Source organism: Amblyomma maculatum, chromosome 4 (genome assembly GCF_055883805.1).
Source record: "Amblyomma maculatum isolate TAMU_Amacu chromosome 4, ASM5588380v1, whole genome shotgun sequence".
Lineage (NCBI taxonomy): Eukaryota > Metazoa > Arthropoda > Arachnida > Ixodida > Ixodidae > Amblyomma > Amblyomma maculatum.
In genome coordinates this window covers 110,367,399-110,390,848 of record NC_139347.1, presented here as the reverse complement: position 1 = coordinate 110,390,848, position 23,450 = coordinate 110,367,399, and the positions used below count along the sequence as shown (strand labels likewise).

At 43.7% G+C, this 23,450-nt stretch overlaps 1 protein-coding gene across 1 annotated transcript in view; it reads left to right on the top strand.

Moving 5' to 3' along the window:
- The window catches only part of LOC146191940 (cell adhesion molecule Dscam1-like), a 135,966-nt gene that overhangs the window by 41,318 nt on the left and 71,198 nt on the right, over positions 1-23,450 (top strand). The window contains exons 4-6 of the mRNA XM_084600405.1: positions 5,784-6,155; positions 14,425-14,586; positions 22,278-22,427. Coding sequence (XP_084456531.1) covers positions 5,784-6,155; positions 14,425-14,586; positions 22,278-22,427 — 684 coding nt within the window. The remainder of the gene's footprint in view (positions 1-5,783; positions 6,156-14,424; positions 14,587-22,277; positions 22,428-23,450) is intronic.

Sequence of the window (23,450 nt, the reverse complement as noted above, 5' to 3'; positions counted from 1 at the left end):
CTCGAAGCGGCACTTTCAGGTCTAGCATTTTCAACAGACTTCAAAATACGTTTTCATCATCGAGCAAAATTGAAGTGTACTCAGACATATTAATTTTACATTTACAAAGGTACATTTTATTGCATTATCAACATGATAACAACGCATGTATACTTTTCACCTATTCGAAGTATACCCGAACTGTACTTTCACATATGTAGCTTATGACATATTTTAAACTTATATTTTAAATATGCCTAAGCAATTTAACAAATATATTTTTAATATATCTTGAGCGTATTCCTGAATAAAAATTATATTTAAAATACATTTCGAAAATACTGCAGTGTGTTCCAAACGTATCAGTTTTTGCTAAGGAGCTGCACTGTGCCATAACATCCAGCGTAAGGTCTGGAGATGCTGCCCACTTCAGGAGCGTATCGACTTGCCTGCAGCGCGTGATAAGGCCTTCTTCATTTGGCATGGTGATGGAACAGCGCAACGGATGCACTCAAGAAAACGAAGGATGCATACGGGCGCCTTTTCTTTTTTTTTTGATCTCTTTGTTTTTTCTGCACAATGATATGTAGTGTTACAATAGCCGATGCTCTTTGAATTCAATTCCATTGGCCTCTACTACTTGCCATTGTGTGTTTAGAACCCTGCGTCCGGATATACGGTAGCCAGATTAGTTGTCATCATGCCCAAAATGTTGTCAATTATGTTGAGGTCCGAACTCCATGGTAGCAACTCCATGCTGTTTAGATGCAACTTCAGTTCAGATACTCCTGCAATAAAGCTGCAGTGTGTGCGGGGAACCTATCATGCTGGAAATAAAAGGAGCCATCTGAGAATGGTTCATTAATTTCATATGAAAGAAGAGTGCTATCACGATTTTATTTGTACGGTTCAGTTGTCACCCTCCAGAGAATGTGGTAGAGCTGGTCAAGACTTGCCTAGCTGATGGCATCTCAGATATTTGCAAGGGAACGTTCACTGGGAACAAAATTCAGGACTTGTTTTGGTAGTAACTGCAGGAAAAGAAAAACGATAAATTCATTTTTGGAATGCGAAGAAGGCATTCACAGGCCCATCTTACAGGGAAACGACGAACCTTCAAAGGCGGAGGTAATCATTCCAGCATGTGAAGAATGTAAACACTCCGCTGAATATCTCTTGTTACCATTGGTGCGACGTACTCGTTCTGACACGGCTATCAAATTCTAGGCTTTTCTAAAGATGAGCAGCTCTAATAAGGGGCTTTCTTGCGTCTAGATGACCGTTCAGTCTAGCCTGAGTAGGTCGCATGTGAAAAGCGACCGACTAAAGTTAACACAAAACTGCTTGGCAATTTTTCGTTTTGTTGTTTTTATGAAGGGGTATCGGTAAGGCAGCACTATGGAAATGTGTTGACTTTCATTCATCTTCATGGACTTGGGATGATGAGGGATATCTGTTAGATGTTTCCGTTTGAAATAAGCCTTTATGATAAGGTTTAGTTTTCTGTTACCCGTAAACTATGGCAGCAATTTTCCTTTTAGAAATGGAGGCTTTCCTTGAGTTGATTGTTTTGCTCTTTTCCTCCATCGCTAACCACCGTGACATTTCCGAGAGCGCCTGAAGACGCAAACAACAGGTACGACATTTATAGGTCGCGAAGAGGTTATCACAATTCTGAGTTGTTCGCCAGAAGCTGCACACTAGTTCTTCTGTGTGATATTATTTTTAATGTTAATCACAATTACAAGGCATGTGGGCTGCAAACCACATGAACAGATTTAGCAAAACCCCGCGAGGGGAAATATAAACCGTCTGGGTACGCTTGTAAAAATGAAAAAGTATATATAGTAGACATAAATTTAAGACCTCGCCATAATGATGATATTCGCATAGCAGGGCTTCATCGAACAACGAAATGGCAAGGAATTTATAATTCAGCCTGTGCGCAGTAAAAATGTTCCAATAAGGTTCATCCCTCTTCGTGATAGCCTTCAAATTCATTCCGATCTCCTTATCAGCTTCATCAAAGAGGAGTGATTGTTAGCCAATGATTGCTAGATATGATTGCTATGAAAGAGAAAAAAAAGACAATAAAAGCTGGTTAGTTAGACTTGGGGGGGGGGGGGGGGCGGTTGTAGAGTATTAGGGCATACTAGGGGAAGAAGGCAGCACAGTCATTATCGTGCTCATCTGCAGTTGGTCTGGGATTCACCATCCGGTTCTGCTCGCCGCTTGGCGAAGACTCACCAGCTTGTAGCTGAGACCGCTGTTCTTGCACCGATGATCTCTTACCTCTTCCCGCTCATTACAGGATACTTGCATGACAAATAGAAAGCAACATATACACAAAGCTTCGAAACTCAGTGCAGAGCTTACGTCCATCACGCCCGTGGCCTACCACTTGCAAACTAACAAATTAGAGCCACACAGCTCAGCACATTTGTCACCCCTGTCCTACATTTTCTGTGAAGGAGCTTCGCTTCTCAACACTCATGTTCAAATTGCCCGTTTTCTACACAAATGTAGGGCATCTCATTATCACATCGCCAAACTACTCCAAGTTCCCTCCTCTCCTACAGTGGAGGTGGCTGACCCTGGCAGCTCACTTCGACCAGGTGTTTGTTTGACCTTCAATAAACTCCTGTAAGCCCAACCCGACTCTAGCTCAGCAACGCCAGCACGTGGTACACGCAGGAAGTACTTCGTGAAACAGCTCCATCTGATGTGCCTTGAATTGCTCTACAACTTTAATAGGATGCACCCACAGACCCGACATTTTGCCGTCTTTGAGGATCGTTGGGAAAGCACAGGTAAGATGCAGCTTCAGAAACGTAGTGTGCCAGAAAACGTGGACAGAGGTGGTTCTGAGAAGCCCCAAGTTGAGCGGCGAGCAATGTTCTCTGGAACATGGGGCACTGATATCTTACTATTCGCGATGCTTATTGGATAACTATTACATGTGTGGAAAGCTCTATAGGAAATAATATATTGGGCACTTTTGTTTCCCTCTGCAATAAAATTTTGTCATAAGACTCTAAAAACAAGAAATGTGCAATTTTGAATTAATCAGCCTGAGAATACAATTTTACAATACAATATGACATATATGCAGAGCTAGAGAAGTCTAATCTTAGTTGATGTACAAGTGTTGTTCAGTAAAGAGGGAGACTGGTTATCTAATACATTTATTTCTGAAAATTACTCGTCAGGACTTTGATCACATATAGAGCGCTCTACGCTCAGTGAAATGCACGCGTCTTGCCGTTTCTACGATGCTTGAAAATTATTACAGAAGCCATTTTTTCCACCAGTTTTAAAACCGCCTCCGAACCATAGATGTATTTAGACCTTTCTCATACAAGACTGCACTTACACCAAAAAGAAGAGGTCGGAGGGGACCAGGTCGGCGCTGTACGGTAGGTGAGATACTGTAGAAATTGTTTCTAGTGATAAATTGAACCAGAGTACGGCATTGTCAACGCTTGCGTTGCTGTGGTGCAGTTTCTGATTTCCCACAAATGTGGGCCTTTTTCTGAAGATACGTTTCTTCATCAGCGTTTCCAAAACACGTCTGCTGTACTCTGCGTTTGCATTGTGCCTCTAGAAACTGTGTAGGTGTATACAATCCCCTTTGTGATCGAAATATGAAATAACCATTACCTTGTTTGCCAACATTTGCTCCTATGCTTACAATAGTCGAGGCTGCCATTTTCGTGCGACTGAGTGCTCCCGCACTTCATCCTTAGACTATACCAGCTGTTCGCTGCCATATCAATGGTTTTTCAGCTGTATTCCCCAACTTCTCCTACCTACACTTCCGAAAAGACAAACGTCTGCATAGTTCTGTCTGTGGACTGGAGTAAGAAATTGGGGTGTTCGCGGCGCACACATTACTTACAAATGAGCATATTTGTCCAACATTCTGCCGGTATCGTCTCGTATTGGGCATGTTTATTTATTTATTTATTTATTTTACAGGTACTGCCAGCCTTGCTATTAGGCCTTTGGCAGGAGTGGGCAGATCAGGTGAACAAAAGCAAGAACAGCAAACAAGATACTAGACACTGAAGAATAAATCATAAAAAAAACACAGGAGAATATTTACATGATGAGGTCATCTGACGAGGAGAGGCACATGCAACTATGGCTTGGGTGCAAGTGCGCAGAAGAATGAAGAAATAGTTGGGGAATCGACAGTGTCGGCGGGTAACGCATTCCATTCACAAATAGTACGCGGGAAAAAGGAATTTTTAAATGTGTTAGTCCTGCACTAATAACCTATAACTTTTTTGGTATCAGATGAGCGTGTGGAGCGGCGATTAGCTGACAGAATATATAAACCTTTATCTATTCCCAACTGATTAATATAGAGTAAATAGAAAAATTTGAACCGATCCCGGTAATGTCTGAATGCAAGAGATTTGAGTTCTGCAGCTGTTCGCTGCCATATGATAGTGAGGCGTACATCAGTGTTTCTTACGGCAATCGCTTTGTTGATGGGTTCTTCAGAAACATCAGTAAAAGGTGCCCCGTGGCATCCCTGCAGTTGAAGGATTCTCGGTCGTATTTAAAGTTTTTGATCCAATGAAAACAAATTGCAAAAGGCATGACCTCCTCACCAAATAGACGCATGACACCAGCATATGCTTCCGTAGATATCCGGTTAAGCTGACATAAAACTTCATAGCGTAGCGTCGTTCACGAAGGGTCCACATGGGTCATACAACAATACGCGCACTTGGAGACGATGAAATACTATCTCCTATTTGAATACATAATGCTGCCGCCTCGTGAGAGCCAGATGGGTCATACGGTGGGATAATAGTGGAGTCAAGACGCTTACCAGAGACCCCAAGAGATAGCGCCGCGAGCGCGCAGCATCTAGCATCAGACCCAGTCTCAGGCTGTATTTAACAACTCTTTTGTAACTGTGCGAGAGCACTCCGAAGCAAGTGCAAAGACAGGAACTCGATTTTGAGGCGCGTCGTTCGACCTGAGATGAAAATTTTCAAAATGTTATGTACTCCAATCAAGAAAATTCGTCTAGCGTTGAATAACGTCTAGCAGGCAGTCTACAACAACGGCTAGGGTAACGCGATCAATAAAGTTCCATAAAAGCTTCCGAAAGCGGAGAACGATGACAGTTCAGTGGAAATATCGTTTACAGGTTGAAAGTCATGCGCATCTTGTCAGGGGCTTTTGTTTGGAGCAGCAGACTGAGTTAATCGATCGTATCTATAGGACTGCTTGTTTTAGATTAAGACGGCGTATAAAAATACGAAATATCAAATGAACAGCAATGCAGGAGTGGCACTCTGTATAACCTTGCGCTGCGCTTCAAACAAGGTGCACATTTTTCTCAGTTGCATTCATCGTTTTTTATTCATCTGCATGCATGTGTAAGGGGTACTATGAAGAACCTGTGCAAGTACTCGGAACTTAAATATAAAAACCAGTTGAAACATCAAAATCCCGCAGTTTTTGTTCATGTCGATGTAGAATATAACCAAGAAATAACATTTTTATTACCATGCAGGCTTGTTGGTTTGATCATATAGTAACGGTGCACAGTTTAGGGCAACATGTTCATCTCATGTATTTTGTTACCTGCACCGTCTGTGTAGGTACATCATTCCTGGACCAACAGCTATAAACAAAGAAATTTCCCCAGACACGCATACGGAATAACACGGCTGGTAGTTAGCAACATGTGTCCACAGAGCTGACATCAATGAGCAGACCCAGTTAGCTTGCGAACCACATATCTTCAGTACAGCAAAAACATGTTTTATTGTTTTTCCCAGGCTGGCTTGCTGCGTCCAGCTGTGTGTCTGCCTCAGCGTCATCCCAGGGAGACGCACGACCCCTACCGTCCAATCATGGCCCATCGTTCACGTTAGAGCCTCCGCACTGGCTAGAGTTCTCCAACGCCAGTGGTGGCGAGGTGCGCTGCGAGGCCCGAGGGGAGCCACCTCCGCAGCTGATGTGGGCTACGGCGGACGGCAGTCCCGTCACTCCTGTGCCTGGGGCAAGACTCCTTACCGAGGACGGGGCTCTTGTATTCCCCCCTTTTCCTGCTGATGCCTACAGACAGGATGTGCATGCGGCCTCTTACCACTGCCTGGCTTCCAACGAATTCGGAACGGTGGCCAGCCGGGATGTTCGCATCAGTGCAGGTAAGTTGCTGCTGTTGCCCCTTCCAGGAGATTTGCGCTCATGGATGGCCGCAACAGAACGTTTTAACACATTCGCAACAGCGCTTCCTTAGTGGACATATACGGTCGAGACTAAGACCCTCTCGGGAAAGCAACGTGCTAAAAGCAGCTTCTTTGTAAAAGAATCAGAGACCATATGCCAATAAATTTTTCAAAGAATGCAAGCTTAAAAGCACGTCGTTCAGGTTAGAGTGATAAACTGATAGAACGAGTGATTATAATATTTTGCTAGGGCTCGCAATGTCTTACAAGCGGCAACCTTTGCTTCCATGGTGTCGTTACTACCACGCATTGTAATCAGCAATCTGGGAGCGCAGTTCTTAACTCTCGGATGCTAGTTCTGGTGGGGATCAGAAAAAACAAGTGTTATTATTATGTATACACTCACGTTGATTATCTTGTTTTGTTCAATAATAGGGTCAGCCTGGGCCCTTTTCAGTAGGGGATAAAAACGGTGAGCTCTAAAAGCCGTATTCGCTACTCTCAAACATTATTGCTAGGGATTTCGAGATGCACACACAACCTGAAGCAAAATATGTGTTATGTCAAAATAAGGGATTGAAACTTCTTGAAACAGACTGTCTATATATTTTTCATAGAAAAAACGTAATAGAGTGGCGTGTTGTCACCCAATTCTAAAATTGGCTAGCTTACTGTTCAGATTGGTCGGGCATTGTGAACTCCTAAACTGGGAACCGGATTAGGGTGTTGCAAGCGTGAACACGAAACTCAAGACATCGGGCTATATTTAAACTTCAAGCGCGATTCCATACTTGTGAAAACGTCGCCTCCCGTATCGTCCAACTTTGAGGAGCCTCCGTTGGCATTCATCATAGAACAACACATTCAAAGAATTCCTGCGCTTAATAGATTACCTTGTGAACACGGTGCCTCCCCGTGAGGGAATATTGTACAGTTTATGGCATTTTTAAACGCTCGCTTGTTCTTTGAGAGCATGTCATTTTGCCTAAAAAGCGTCATGTGTAGGGGGTGCCGGATTTAATACTCTATGTTTTGCCGACGAAGATAGTTTGGCCTACATTAGGGCGCGCTAATGTCTGCATAAGCGCAGCGGAAAACGATGCTGACAAGGACTAGAAAAGAAACCGCCTAGAGATGCTCTGCAAACTCTTGTCATTAGAAAAATTTCATATCAGTATTATTTTAGGATTAAGAATAGACTGCGTGTACGTGCGTGTGCACGGGGCCTTGTGACGGGGAAGTTTGTTTGATTTTTCACCTACATTCTAAAAAAAGTATTAAACATTGAACAATGTACTAGGTCCCGAAACATAAATATCAGCTCGAGACAAAAACAATGAATGATAAAGACGTAAACAAAATGCAAAGCCATACATCTGTGCAACAGCAACAGCGAGGCTCGTGCGACGCACTTGTGCCTCCGTTGAAAAAGCAGGCTACCGGGCTCCGCCATTTCAATGTGCAGTTGTCGTTCTTCTGCCAAGCAAAGCCAGTTAAAGAAGGCACCATTGTGCACAGCTTTCAGTTCCTATAAGAGCTTTGTCTGCTTCGGTCGTGCCGTGTCTTCGCGCGAGGTGTACTCATGATTGACACTGGGACACAAGACTCTTCTCTAGAGGAATGCTTGATCCCACAAAATGAAAATAAACAAAGGAGGCTACTCTAATTTGAGTCGAGTGACCTGAAAATATGTCTGAAGGGAAAAAGAGCCTGAAAAAGGAGAATAAGTGAAAACACGCAAAATGTGGCAAGAAAACGGTTCAGCAAAGCCGGCGCAAATCCTTGCCATAAACCAGCAGAACAAATTCAGCTATACAATGGCTAAGCCAAGGAAAATAGCGATAAAAAGGGTGTTACAACTAATTTGTTACAACTACTCACCTATGGGGCTGAAACGTGGAGGCTAACCAAGAGAGTTCTACTTAAGTTGAGGACAACCCAGAGGGCTATGGAACGAAAAATGGTAGGGGTAACATTAAGAGATAGAAAGCGTGCAGAGTGGGTCAGAGAAATAACTCAAGTTAACGACATTCTAGTGGAAATTAAGAAGAAGAAATGGACATGGGCAGGACATGTAGTGCGAAGAGAGGATAACCGATGGTCGCTGAGGGTAACAAACTGGATTCCAAGGGAAGGAAAGCGTAGCAGGGGGCGGCAGAAAGTTAGGTGGGCGGATGAGATTAAGAAGTTCGCAGGGGTCAAGTGGATGCAGCTAGCACAGAACCGGGTTAAGTGGAGAGATATGGGAGAGGCCTTCGCCCTGCAGTGGGTATAATCAGGCTGATGATGATGATGATGATGATGATGATGACAACTAATTTGAATTTGGCTCAAGCACGCTAAATTCTCCGTCTCTTATGTTTTTGTTTTTTACTTGGTGTGTGTCTCGTCGTATCGCACGAAGATTAATAATTCCAACACACCAACCTGAGAAAATAAACTACCCCGCATTTCAAAGTAGGCATGTAACTAAAGTTGTTATGGAAAACCTTCGCTTCTTTATCAGTCCCACAGCATGCTACATTTACCTTTGCTTTATGCAACTGTTTAAACATTAGTCATCTGCCTTACGTTCAACTGATGCTCTTATACCCGCAGACTGAAAAGGATTCGGTCTAAAAGCCGTAGAAACAGCTCTGCATATCCCAGACGGAAATAACTAGTCGATGTAAATATAAATTAGTGCAGCGATTGTAACCAGTAACAATAAAAATAACAGCATAGCCCACATGGTACAGAAAGAATTGTGCGCATTTCCTCAAGAAGTTATACAATTACAGAAGTTATACTCCAATACAATAGACACATATTTCACGGGTCTTGCGCATTTTGTCAGAAACACTAGATTTTGTAAAAATAACTAATAACAAGTAAATATAATACTTCAAAGCAATAAACTTTTGAAGTAAGCGAAGTATTTTCGCACTATTGCGTTAAATAGTAGGCGTACTTGGCCTGCGCAGGTAAAATCGGCGCTGTAGTCTCAGAAACAAGGTATTAGTTTTGCAGGAAATAGGAGTGAAGCGAACTATCAGTACGTTCCGCGGGTCACTTAAGTGTTCCGTGGAATGAAGACATGTGTCGTTAATTAAGAAAACTTTTTGGTTGGAGAACGTAAGAAGACGAACGAGCATAAACCCGCGGTCATTACGAAATGAACACTGACACTTTGGCATGTGGTAATTGATCCTGGACAAGTGCGAAAATGGAACATTATAAATACCACGAAGAGCCTCATAATCGGCGGTACAACTATTCTGAATGTTAGTTTTCCGTTCGTAAGAGAGATGACTAATAGGACTCATAACAAGGTATTCAAAAGGGTATCCTCACGACCATTGGTGTGAAATCCTAGGGAAAAGACGCATGTTGCTGGTGGTAGTCGAGGTCAGCACTTCGTATTTTCGGGTCAGGCTTTCTGAATACTGAACTGCACCAACGGCTGTTAAATCCTCTGTTTGCTAGGTATTTATTTAGAAGTATAACACATCCTTGGAAAGGAGCAGTAAGGGATAAGGGTAGATAAATAATACCTCAGTAATCTGCGATTTGCTGATGACATTGTCTTGCTAAGTGACTCGGGCGATGAACTGCAAGTAATGATTGATGACCTAGGCAGGAAAAGTAGAAAGGTAGGCTTGAAAATCAATATGCGGAAGAGTAAGGTAACGTTCAAAAGCCTCGGGAAGGAACAGCAGCTTACGTTAGGTAGCGAAGCACTGGAAGTAGTAGGCGAATATGTCTACTTAGGACAGGTAGTAAGCGCAGATCCGGACCGTGAAAAGGAAATAACAAGAAGAATAAGATTGGGATGGAGCGCATTTTGAAAGCACTCGCAGATTATGACTAGTAGCTTACCAGTATCGCTCAAGAGGAAGGTATACAACAGTTGCATCTTACCTGTAATCACCTATGGGGCTGGAACGTGGAAACTAACCAAGGTCGAGGGTTCTACTTAAGTTGAGGCAACGCAAAGGGCTATGGAACGACAAATAGTAGGGGTAACATTAAGAGATAGGAAGCGTGCAGATTGGGAAGGTGCAGATATGCATTTTGTAATCTAGTTACTGACATTCTAGTGGAAATCAAGAAGAAGAAATGGGCATGAGCAGGACAGGGCAGGTAATGCGAAGAGAGGATAACCGATGGTCGCTTAGGGTAACAAACTAGATTCCAAGGGAAGGAAAGCGTAGCAGGCGGCGGCAGAAAGTTAGGTGGGCAGATGAGGTTAAGAAGTTCGCAGGGGTGAAGTGGATGCAGCTAGCACAGAACCGGGTTCATTGGTGAAATATGAGAGAGGCCTTCGCCCTGCACCGGGTATAGTCAGGCTGATGACGACGATGATGATGATGAGGATGATAACACATCCTTAAAACTGCTCGGCAGTCCATCTCCGCCCATAGTGATGGACGCGGTGATGTCCCTTTTACCGCGAGTGTTACGTAAAGTGGGATCTAACGTGGAGGATGAGGGCTGAGTGATAGCCTTTTAAGTTATCCTCAACTTAGAGGCTACTGGTTCTAGGCCTTCATTACGTTTATCACAAAGCAAATGTAGGCGAAGTAAAGGGCTCATTAAAAGATAAACACAATGCAAGCAAACAGCTACTGGCCCCATGGAAGGCCTTCAGGATGTTTTTTCGAGCTGATCAATGTAAAAAGCAATTTTTTATGGGTAAGGATAAGGGTAAGGTAAGGGTACTGCGTGATAAAAGTGCAGCCTCAATTTCATAGGGAGTTGTGCTTGACATCGAGAGTTTTCTGCAGGGGCCATCAACATGAAAACCGCGAACTATATGCCAGGATAAATATCACTGTTATCATAAATGTCTGTGTCTTCGTACACTGTATATTTGTTTTCTCAGTCATGTGCCCTTTCTCTAAGATATGCATTTGTTATCTAGTTCGCTGAGCCTCACTGTCAAAGAATTGCGGCGATCACTGAAAAAGAATAGAGGGCCTTTCTCTCCGCCGTCTACTTTGCGTTCACAACAGATAGACACGCGGGCTTTTTCTTATCTTCGTTAAGTTAGATATCAGTTCAGTTCAGTCGTTCAGTCGTGTCCGACTCTTCCTGACCCTATGGACCATATCACGTCCCGCTTTCTGATCTCTATCTTGCTAACATCAATAACTTCATCTGCAGCGCATCTAGGATGCCATCTAACCATCGCGTTCGCTGCCTACCCCTTCTCCGGTGACCCTCAACCTTTCTCAACATCAAATCTTTCTCCAGCGACTCCTCTCTTCTCATCAGATGACCGAAGTAGCTGAGCTTTAACTTTAGAATTTGACCCTCCAATGAGCAGTAAGGGTTTATGACCGACAATATCGACTGATTTGGTCATCTGGCAGTTCAAGGAACTCTCAAGAGTCTCCGCCAGCCCCACAATTCAAACGCGTCAATTCTTCGGCGGTTAGCCTTCTTCACAGTCATACTCTCGCATCCACACATCACAATTGGAAAGACCATAGCACGAGGTAGCTATCAAAGCTCGGCTAATCTCTCATTATTGTGCCATTAGCGCACTCCTGTGAGCAGTCCGGGATATGAAGTCATCAAAGCAAACCAGGCATATCCTTTCGAACCTTAAGCGTAAGATGCACACAAGAGACGTACTCTTTTTATTTTGTTGCCTCTGTGGATTGAGAAGCTCTGGCAAACACGATGTCAAATGGAAAATAAGCAGGCTCTCATTTTGCACAGGGAAATGCTTTTCAGGAGAAAATGTTTAAAAGTTCTTTTTCATGTCACACCGACAATATCGACTGATTTGGTCATCTGGCAGTTCAAGGAACTCTCAAGAGTCTCCGCCAGCACCACAATTCAAACGCGTCAATTCTTCGGCGGTTAGCCTTCTTCACAGTCATACTCTCGCATCCACACATCACAATTGGAAAGACCATAGCACGAGGTAGCTATCAAAGCTCGGCTAATCTCTCATTATTGTGCCATTAGCGCACTCCTGTGAGCAGTCCGGGATATGAAGTCATCAAAGCAAACCAGGCATATCCTTTCGAAGCTTAAGCGTAAGATGCACACAAGAGACGTACTCTTTTTATTTTGTTGCCTCTGTGGATTGAGAAGCTCTGGCAAACACGATGTCAAATGGAAAATAAGCAGGCTCTCATTTTGCACAGGGAAATGCTTTCCAGGAGAAAATGTTTAAAAGTTCTTTTTCATGTCACACTAAGGGCATGCTTTATACTACATAACATTTTTATTGCTGCAATTTGCCATTTTCGATGAAATCGCCATAGTGAGTCAGCATTTGTAATGACATTCTAATGATAATATGCAATGGATAATTAGTTGAATAGGAAACAAAACGGGCATGCCAGTACGTTTTGAGCGTCTTCTTGATGCCGAGAATACCATATTAAAATACAAGGGTACACTCTTATCTTCTTACGCCCAGAAAAGCGAAAGCATTGTTAGTTCCGTGCCCAGTTCCGTAATCACTTCTGTGTCTCGTTGCTCACAACGGTTGTTTTGTTGCTGTTTATATTGATCAAATTCGAACGACGTACAACTTTGGTCGAGCAGGGAGAAAATTCAGTGGTGGCCCACCTAAATGTACAACTCGCAACTATGTTCGCCAAACTCAATTTGGGTTAGGCAAACATTTGGGTCTGCTTCAGATGAAGCCATTATTCTGGGTCCATGGGGACATAATTTTGAGGATAGCTCGCCTAAACCTGCACTTCGCCACAGATTTGCTCATATTCAAATTATGTTGGAGACAAATTTTGATCAAATTTGGAAGACATCAAATTCGGGATTCACAGAGGCCAAACTTTGTGGGTGGTCCCCATGAGTTTGGCGTTCATCACATTACTGGCCGTGCCGGAATTACGTAAAAAATCATTTCAGGTCGATTTCTGACTAGGTCGTATATCGGGAATCCAGGAGGCTAAATTTTTTTCGCAAACCAAAATCATTTGGTGCACACCACTGACCTGGTCATAATACGGGCCAGACCAATTTTTGGAGGTACAAGGGGCCACATTTTGCTGGTGAACCATACAAATTTGAAAGTCATCATCTAATTTGTCATGTATTAAGTAGAATGGATACCATTTATGATTATTATTCACCCATGGAGTTTTCACAATTCGTGTGACACGCTTTGATGACAGGCTCTGTATACACACACTACGACACACACTGCCGGGACACTGGCGACCCGTTCTAGTGACGTTACACATGAGCCAGGAAAAGATTTCAAGTGAAAACGGAATTTCTTTTGAAAAGCAATAAATGTATGTTGTGATGTCTGTCACGTGGATAGCTCAGTGTGAAGGATGAAATAAGTATGGGTTGAACGTTGTTCTAAAGCATCAGAATCATTGCTGTTTTAATGCCAAGTGCATAATGTTGGATGGAGATTCCAAAAATGTATATATTTTTCACATGTGCTCGAACAAATATATCACTTCTTCCTTGGTGTCTAGATGCTACCCTTTTAAACATATTTATTCAAGAAGGCTTGGAGCGCACACTCTGAAGCTAAAAAACGCACTGAAAAATTACACAGCAGCACCAATGCTTAACAGATTACGAGCAAAAAAAAAAACCCTTTGCTTTCACTTGCCTCAGTCTCCTCTCTTTTGCTAATTGTTGTTTATAATCAGTCTTTAGAGCGTCCAACCAAATAATTACCAGCTATGGTCTATTGAAGTTCTTGTCAAAATAGTAAAGCGGCAATAGGTAGGACTACAGTTTATTGCCTCTGGAACTGATGTATTTTACATGCGTGAGTATGTTTCGCGGGCTTTCAGTTTTCAGTAATCATTTATTATTTGTCATAATTCTCGAATCATTATACCGCACTATTTACGTTAGGAAAATTGCCAATTGACTTATATTTTGAAAGTAAGGGTGATTTGCGACGAAGTACCTGCGGTTAAAAGGATAACCTACTCTTTTATTGTGAAGCACGGACATATTGACTGCCGAATACCCGAGAGACTTTCAGTTTAATGAGCAAAGTAAAAGATAACTATGCGTTCTACAAATGTTTCTCACAATCTTCTAATTAATGAAACAATTTGTTCAAGTACTGAAACTTAAGCTTATATAAAAGTGGAAACCCATCCCCGTTAGCAAAAGAGTGCTTTTGCATGCATCACGGAAACGCTCGGGCGGCAGCACACGCGATAAATGTATTCATCTCTTATTAATTTACATGAATGGAAAGGGACAACAATAAAACTATATCTGCCATCTCATTCTGTCTTCTTCGCAGTTGTGGACTACCACTATGAGCCTCGGGTGTATGACGGCTTCGTTATACGCGGCAACACCGCCGTGCTTAAGTGTCACGTGCCGTCCTACATCCGCCAATACACGCTGGTCGATGCCTGGATACGTGACGACGGCTTCACCATTAATGCTTCTGGAAACAAAGGCAAGTAGTATGTCCTGCATTAAAAATGGTGTTCAAACTCAACCAAGAAATTTCGCAATCAGGTAACTATGTGTTTAGTGTATAAGTTAGAGAAAGAAGCAAAGGGCTTCTCGGTTGCTGAGTTTTCACCGGTGGAAAATATATTCCTTGATGTGTCTCTTATTGCACCAGTACGAGAACTTTAGAAGTCACAGTCCTCATAAAATAATTTCTTATGATTACGTTGTGGGCAATGGGACACTGGTACATCGTTCAGCTCTTCACTCATCAGTCTTGTGCGAACTGCAACTAGTGTTTCTCGAGTATGTGCCTGCTAGCTGAACATGTAACCGTTTGTGCCTATAGTCATATAGTTATAAGTTTGACATATGTCTATAGATGTGACAGAAATTGAAAAAGTAGTCCAGGACGTATTCCTGAGTAAAGCTTATGATCACTTCGCCAAAAGCCCTGTCAAAAGCTTTGTTATGGTTGAGCACGCCGAAAGGAGGAATCCACAGAAGAAAATAAGACGACATTCTAAAAACACTCTCTGATAAGCTTGGTGATCGTCTGAGCAGGCCGAAAGGCGTAATTGACACAACGATCAATCTAAGACAGCATTCAAGAAGCCACTATCCGTAAAGCAATCTAATCCTTAACTTAGTTTTGCGGTGAGTAAGCGCCGGAAATACAATGAACACAGAAAGTGTTGATATCTCAATCCTATCACATGAGTAGCTGCAAAAAACCATGGCTTAATATTATATGCACTTGCTAATGATATTGTTCCTTCACTTTGGCGCTTGTCCAGAGATAGGTGAATAGTTAAATCATAATCGCATTTCTCTTAACCAACGGCTGTAGGCGCAGACTGGATAGGAGTCGCAATTCGAGACAGAATATTAACAAGCTATTTTCGTCAGAAGGTTCGAATAGCCACAATTATATTTAGGTAACGAGCCGCGCATAGAACCCAACACCTGATCACAAACTCGTCGACCTTAGAACAAACCTTGCACAGCTCCGTATCTGTTGCATTTTAAAATTTTCTTGCGTTCACTGTCCTGATTTTCTGTGTTATTTACCCTTCCATTTTTGTTTCACCGATAATATTGAGACAATCTTATTCTTTAATTGTGACTTCCAGGGTACACTGCCAGAAAAGTAATGCTCGCCTGCAACCCTCTTGTTACCGCGGCGCGTAGTTGCCTATCTTATAAGTTCACGCTCTGAAGCGTATTCGGTGCCGCGCATGGAGGTGGGAGTAGAGGTTTGCATGGTCGTCAATGAAAATGTAGAAGAGGAACTTTAATCACGGTGTCTGAAGCGTTTCTAAAACGTTCAGTAGCCACGTGCTTAGTGTGCTGTCACATACCCAGAAATAGATTTGAAGCGCTTTGTAGAGAGCCTTGTTCTGTACTTTGTAGCCGTGATGTATAGGCGGGTCTGCCAATGTTTCAAAAACGCTTTACTATAAATTCTACCCAGGACAATAAAAGTGCATCTTTGCGAATGACTCCACTGCGTTTAAGCATGGCGTTCTTGAACCGGAGTAGGGACGTGACTGATGTAAACGCCACAAGAGAAGGCTGTAGCGCAGAAAGACCAAATCAGGCATGCTGGAGGCTCACGAAGGCCATGTGGACGCCAAACCAGGAATGCCACTTCAGACCTTTTAGCCGTTAATGCATTCAGTTTTCGCTAGTTCACCTCCTAAACTAGCAATCTTGGCTACGTACATTATATTTTGTTTGAGACCCCTCTTAGTAGTAGAATGTATTATATGGCTTTTCATTCAACATCCACGAGTTGGGCTTCGCAATTTCAGAAGAGGCACAAGTACAGGTCGACGGCTTGGCGTAGTCGCATAGCGCGTTCAGTGATACCGGCTAAGTGGTCAGCGATGATCCATGCAGTTAGTTATAAATTCGACGCCATGACAAGCCGCCATGATGTGCTCTCACTCAGCGATCCAAGCAAATTTGCAGTTTTGAAAGTTCACAAAATACAGCGCCTGTCGTCTTTGAACACGGAGAGCAACACATGGCCGCACATGGTGGTCGTTTTAAAATACGCGGCCAACCGTAACCATAAGGGTGAATGAGGGCCAATCGATTCATGTCTACTAGAAAAATACGCGCCAACGAAAAAAAGACGCAGGGCGAAGACAAACACGCACGCACGCACGCACGCACGCACGCACGCACGCACGCACGCACGCACGCACGCACACACACACACACACACACACACACACACACACACACACACACACACACACACACACACACACACACACACACACACACACACACACACACACACACACACACACACACACACACACACACACACACACACACACACACACACACACACACACACACACACACACACACACACACACACACACACACACACACACACACACACACACACACACACACACACACACACACACACACACACACACACACACACACACACACACACACACACACACACACACACACACACACACACACACACACACACACACACACACACACACACACACACACACACACACACACACACACACACACACACACACACACACACACACACACACACACACACACACACACACACACACACACACACACACACACACACACACACACACACACACACACACACACACACACACACACACACACACACACACACACACACACACACACACACACACACACACACACACACACACACACACACACACACACACACACACACACACACACACACACACACACACACACACACACACACACACACACACACACACACACACACACACACACACACACACACACACACACACACACACACACACACACACACACACACACACACACACACACACACACACACACACACACACACACACACACACACACACACACACACACACACACACACACACACACACACACACACACACACACACACACACACACACACACACACACACACACACACACACACACACACACACACACACACACACACACACACACACACACACACACACACACACACACACACACACACACACACACACACACACACACACACACACACACACACACACACACACACACACACACACACACACACACACACACACACACACACACACACACACACACACACACACACACACACACACACACACACACACACACACACACACACACACACACACACACACACACACACACACACACACACACACACACACACACACACACACACACACACACACACACACACACACACACACACACACACACACACACACACACACACACACACACACACACACACACACACACACACACACACACACACACACACACACACACACACACACACACACACACACACACACACACACACACACACACACACACACACACACACACACACACACACACACACACACACACACACACACACACACACACACACACACACACACACACACACACACACACACAAATCGACGGACTTACAACCAATTTATTGCTGGCACAACCCCGTACTTTTTATCCCCATCTTGCTCAAGCGTACATAGAAAAAAAAAAACAAAGTGAGGTCGTAATTCAACCACCAGATAGCAAACGGCACTCTTTCTCGGTGATAACTACCGAGAAATCGCATACTCAATTCAGTTCACTCACTTTAACTAGAAATACCTCGAGAAGCGGGTATTCTGTCTGGTTTTCCCCTGCCAATTATTCTGGCGCGGTAAAATAAAGATGAACAGCTTTGTGATTTTTTTTACATGCAAGGAGAGGTTGCTTCTTGCACCTAATCGACAGCAGTTTCCGTGCTCTCTGAGCCGTTCCTTTAGACATTAGCAAGTTTTCCCAATGTGCAATTTCTTCATGACCACGCACAACACGGACCGCGCACTTCGTGAACCTCTTTTGGTGCTTGGGGGAAACACACATATTTTGCTCATACGAAGGCGATAGACGAGTGGAGCCGCGTTTTCACAGTAACAGTAATAAAATAAATCTGGTGATTATTTAGCCATGCCTTGTAAGCATTCATAAAGAGCAGCCTACACTCTGGCCACACTAACCTTCGATGGTAGTGAATGAAGCGTTCGGCAAATATCTAGCTGTTCCATAGTTCCGCCAAGTTAGTCAAGAAGGCCTGTCGCAGGTCAGCCCCCCTTCCAACTGTCACGGTGTGTATGGGCCCAGAGAAGTGATTAACTGTTCTCCTTTAGTTCACTCTACGATACTACAAAGGGCTCATACACCATATACTGTCCCTCACCCTCACCCTACATTGTAAAAGCTCACTGCACCTTATTCTTTCCTCACTTATTTCGCATCTTCACAGAAATATTCGTTATAGTAATTTGCGTCATAATTTTCTTAAATGGCGTTCAACTGAATGCCAACCTCGCTTTTCGTTCCATAAACAGTCTGCATGATCTAGAAGCTCAAATCTACACAAGTATCAGAGTGAGAGAGAGGGAGTGGCCTTCTCAGCTTGCTGACAAATATTTTGATAAAGTGTCCAGATACAAAATTATTTTCAAACTGCTCGTCAGGGCAAGATGGCTTGCCTACTAACAATCCTTCAGTTTCCCCAGCTCGCCCTTCTAACCTATAGCGTCAACCTACAAATAGGTCGTCGGCGTCGTGAGCAAAATATCCGGGCGTGGCGCTGGCAGATGGTAACTGGCAGCTGACATGGGCGAGTACTGATTCTTTAGGGATGTTGATTTGAGGCATGATGGTTGGAAAGAATCAGCCTGTTGAGAGCTCTTGGAGATAGCTGCTCCTGGTCCACGCAGGCACACCTCCATACGACTTGACTAAAGCGAGGCTTTATGTCTCGGGTCACTATAGCTATCGCTGCATATCCTTAAAACCGGAGCACCTGCGTGCCCCATAAATTTTGTTCTCCCCTGCGATGGCTATGACGGTCTGGCGTTGTGCAATTGATTCGTAGTCGAATACTTTGCGTAGAGGCACCCTCAACATCTTCGCGACTTGCGTGTATCAGTGCGCAAGAAAAAAGCAGAAGCATATGAGATAGATCCGATGCTATTCAGTGTTGCTTCTTTATAGTCCGTTGCATCGACGCTTTAAAACCAACACAATGTTACCACTTAGTAAAACCTCAGTTAACGCGTCGTAACTTAACGTACAATATCATAGCTTAAAGAAACATAAGGAACATTTATAAAGATAACATTCTAGATCTAATAACCCACCACATATATACTATAACACGCCTTAGCAGAGCGCACATACCGTCAAAACTAACGCTTGGGCGAGCTGGCAGGCCATTATGTGAAAAGAATAGCGTGACTTGAAGATCACGGACAACGGACCAGGTCACAGCTTGACTTTGTCGAACTTATGCCGTCACCGAAGACGCGCACTTCAGCTCAAATAAGTTGCGAAGCATTTCACTTATCTTCACTTTTATCTATAGTGGGTCTCTAAGCAAGGCAACTTCATTAGCGGCAAACACCTCCATTTTTGGGGTACCCTGCGCACTAGTGCGTAGGTATCGCCAAGCCGTTCTGCCTGATACGCCGCTTGGGTAAGCAGGGTCATGGTACTACGGAGGGTCATGGTATTGTGGGTGGTGAAACCGAGCCTCTACTTGGGCACACCGCTTCGCGCTCAGCCTGTGTTGCCGTTATCGACTACCGCTCAATTACGTCATTCACGCGAGCGAGCCGCTTTCGTGCGTGCGGAGCACGTTCCTGGCGCCTGCCTATCGCCCCTATGGTGTCGCCTGCTTTTGTGATATCGTCGCGTTTGGCTGCCCTCTTTCGTTCAGCAAGGCATGTCGCACGGACCCGGGAGAGCTATTATGTTGTGGGTGTCTGCCTTAAGGAAAACGTCCCAGCAGTTGCTCGTGCTGACAACAACAGAATAAATACTCGCAGTGACATTATGAACATTCTTATATTTAAAGACGCTGCTTTGAAAGTCATGGCTTTACATTGTTCGCCCTCTAACAAATCTGTTGCTGAATGTATTTCATACCGCAGCCATTTCCACGACTACTCCAGCATTAAGAACCCTCGGTTAATTGCGGTGTATGCCGGGATATAAAATAAGTACTTACGCTTATCAGGGGTCAAGCGGTCCTGCCCTCCAACCTATCATTGCTGACCGTGACGAGAGTAAAGCACTATGATAATATCGCTCAATTACGTCTTTCGCTCAAATATGTCTGCTGCGCTGGTCCTGTCCTCACCTCGTGCTTTGCCATTTTTTTGCGCTTTACTTTGTTGACGATGAACCAACACGCCCAAACATTTTCCCTTTCAGAGATACCTGTCTGCAGCTAACGTGTTATCTTTGTGAGAGAAATTCTAACCTAATGCATAGGCGAGTTCTGCCAAAGAAAAAGGCGGCAATGAAGATCTTTAAGGGTCTTTACATGCTTGAAGCCCTTAACTTGAGCGCTACCGAAATAAAGGGAAAAAGTTAGGTTCTTTATTCTGACTTCGGATTTCAAGTCGGAGAGTCGTAGCCATAATCGCTCAAGACGTGGCTTATGTAGGCAATGGATAGTGGCTATATTCTACGCAGTGGAGCGTTAGAACCTGCACACTTCACCCTAGAAAAGTGTTCATGTGGGGCTATATGGGAGTCCTTTAACAATATTTTCTTGTGTTGAGGTTTCTAAAGAGAAAAATGTTTTTTACGAAACAGCATCTGCGGTTACTGTGACCATGTTTACATTCGATAACTTTTCTTGCAGAAATAGGCAACTGTTCTGGCCACGGGGAAATCTTGAAGTTGTTGGCGAAGAGCAGTAATATTAATGTTCATTATTGTAACATGCGAAGAAAAGTAGAAGGTTGTTTGGTTAGGAGATATTACCGAGATGCCGATCATCAGGGTTCAGAGCAGCGAAGTGGCAGACTTTAAGCTGGCTTCTTTCTTGCTTCCTCTATATAGAGCTTTAATATTTCACCGAATGCTACTGCTAAGAATTGGATCAGTTAGTATGTACTTTCCAATATAAAAACAAGACAACACGATGTTGCGTTTCGTTAACCGATTTGAAAGTGCTTAGGCACGTTTTCGTTGTATGTAAACATTAACCTATTCGCATTATCCTATTTCATTACGAAGTTGGTTGTGTAAGCTCGTCCACGTTTAATTGTAAACAATGCTAATGTTAGAGTTTGTTAATTCCGAACAGCCATCGCTAGGACACGGGATATCATCAATGACATTATGAATTTGACAGTAAAAAATAGTACAAATATCTTTTACTTGACCGTATGTATCACGACGTTGAGCTTTTACAGAGCCTCATTCATTCATTCATTCATTCATTCATTCATTCATTCATTCATTCATTCATTCATTCATTGGACTTATCAGACCCTTATTTATTTATTTATACTCAGAATACAAAGCGTACTACAACGGACATTCTAATCCCTAGAGTAGTGAAATATGCTAATAATTATATCAGGCATATTTCTTGCTATTTAAGGGAGAACACACACAAAAATCAACTGTTGACCAGGCTGCGTGCTGTTTTTCTAGTAAACCTATTTAAATGACTCTTTGAAATGCCACAATATGCCATTTCACTTCCTCGGGAATAGAGGATTGCTTACTTAACGAGATGCATCCTTTCGTATTTTCTTCTTCCCCTGGCAGAAGACCGCTACTCTCTTCTAGAAAGCGGAGAATTGTTGGTGTACAAGGCAATGCCGGAAGACGCCGACCGGAGCTACCGGTGCAGGACGCGGCATCGCCTCACGGGTCACCTAATGGCAAGCTCCGTAGCCGGCAAAATCACCGTGACGGGTAATGTATAGTATAGATGCTTGGACCTCTAAAGAACTGAACGTTCTTGCCCGTAATAAATGTCTTGATGTAGACACTGAGAAACTCAGCTCAAATTTATGTTTCAGTCAAGATCTTCGTAAGAAGGCAGAGTGCAAGCTAAAATAAAAAAAAAATCCGAGAGCACTGTAGAATGTACAGAGCAGAAATGCTGCTGCACACGTTGCATCATGTTTGATCTCATTATTATTATTGTTACCGTCATCGTCATCACGATCATTATCACTAATTACAGCTTCATTGTCATCGCCACCATGATCGTAGAGGCCGACAGGAAGAATTATTATTTGCGTTTCACGATCCCAGGCATGACGCAATTGGTTAAAGCACTCAGCTGGGGATCCGAGGGCTGGGAGTACAATTCCCGGTGGAGGCAGGGTTTTTATTTCTCTGATGACGTCAACAGTATGACTGACAAGTGACACATCAACGTACACATTCTATGCACAGACTCGACGCACAGATCCCGTGCACATCATGCGCATGAAATTTCGTTCCATGAGCCTAGAAAGACTTTCCCCTTAAAAATAAAGAGCGCGCTACCCTTGCTTAGTTATTCGCAATAGCGGTTAATGAAGGAATTATACAGTGCGATTAACGATAAACTTTCGAAGTCACACCGCAAGCCGACCTCCCTGAGAAAGCGTTATCTCAGAGGAGCCTTAGCGGTGGACGTCCATGACAAGCGTCGTATATGACACAGTGTGGGCAAAGCACCTGAGTGAAGAAATTTTTCCCTTGCCTAAGAGTGGTTGTCCGGCCACCAATGACGCACAAAAGGGGACAGAGCATCACCTGCCCTAATCTAGAACCCGAATATCTTCTCAAGTCAGACTATGGGGTTAAGGGTACGAACATGGAAGGATTGTTTCCGCAATTGCCGATCTCCCAACGTAATAGGGAGGCGGCCACAACATGCAGCCCAGTGTTGTCTGCCAAGCCGCTTCGTATGGTTGAACCGCGCACGTGCAGTCGCACTATGAA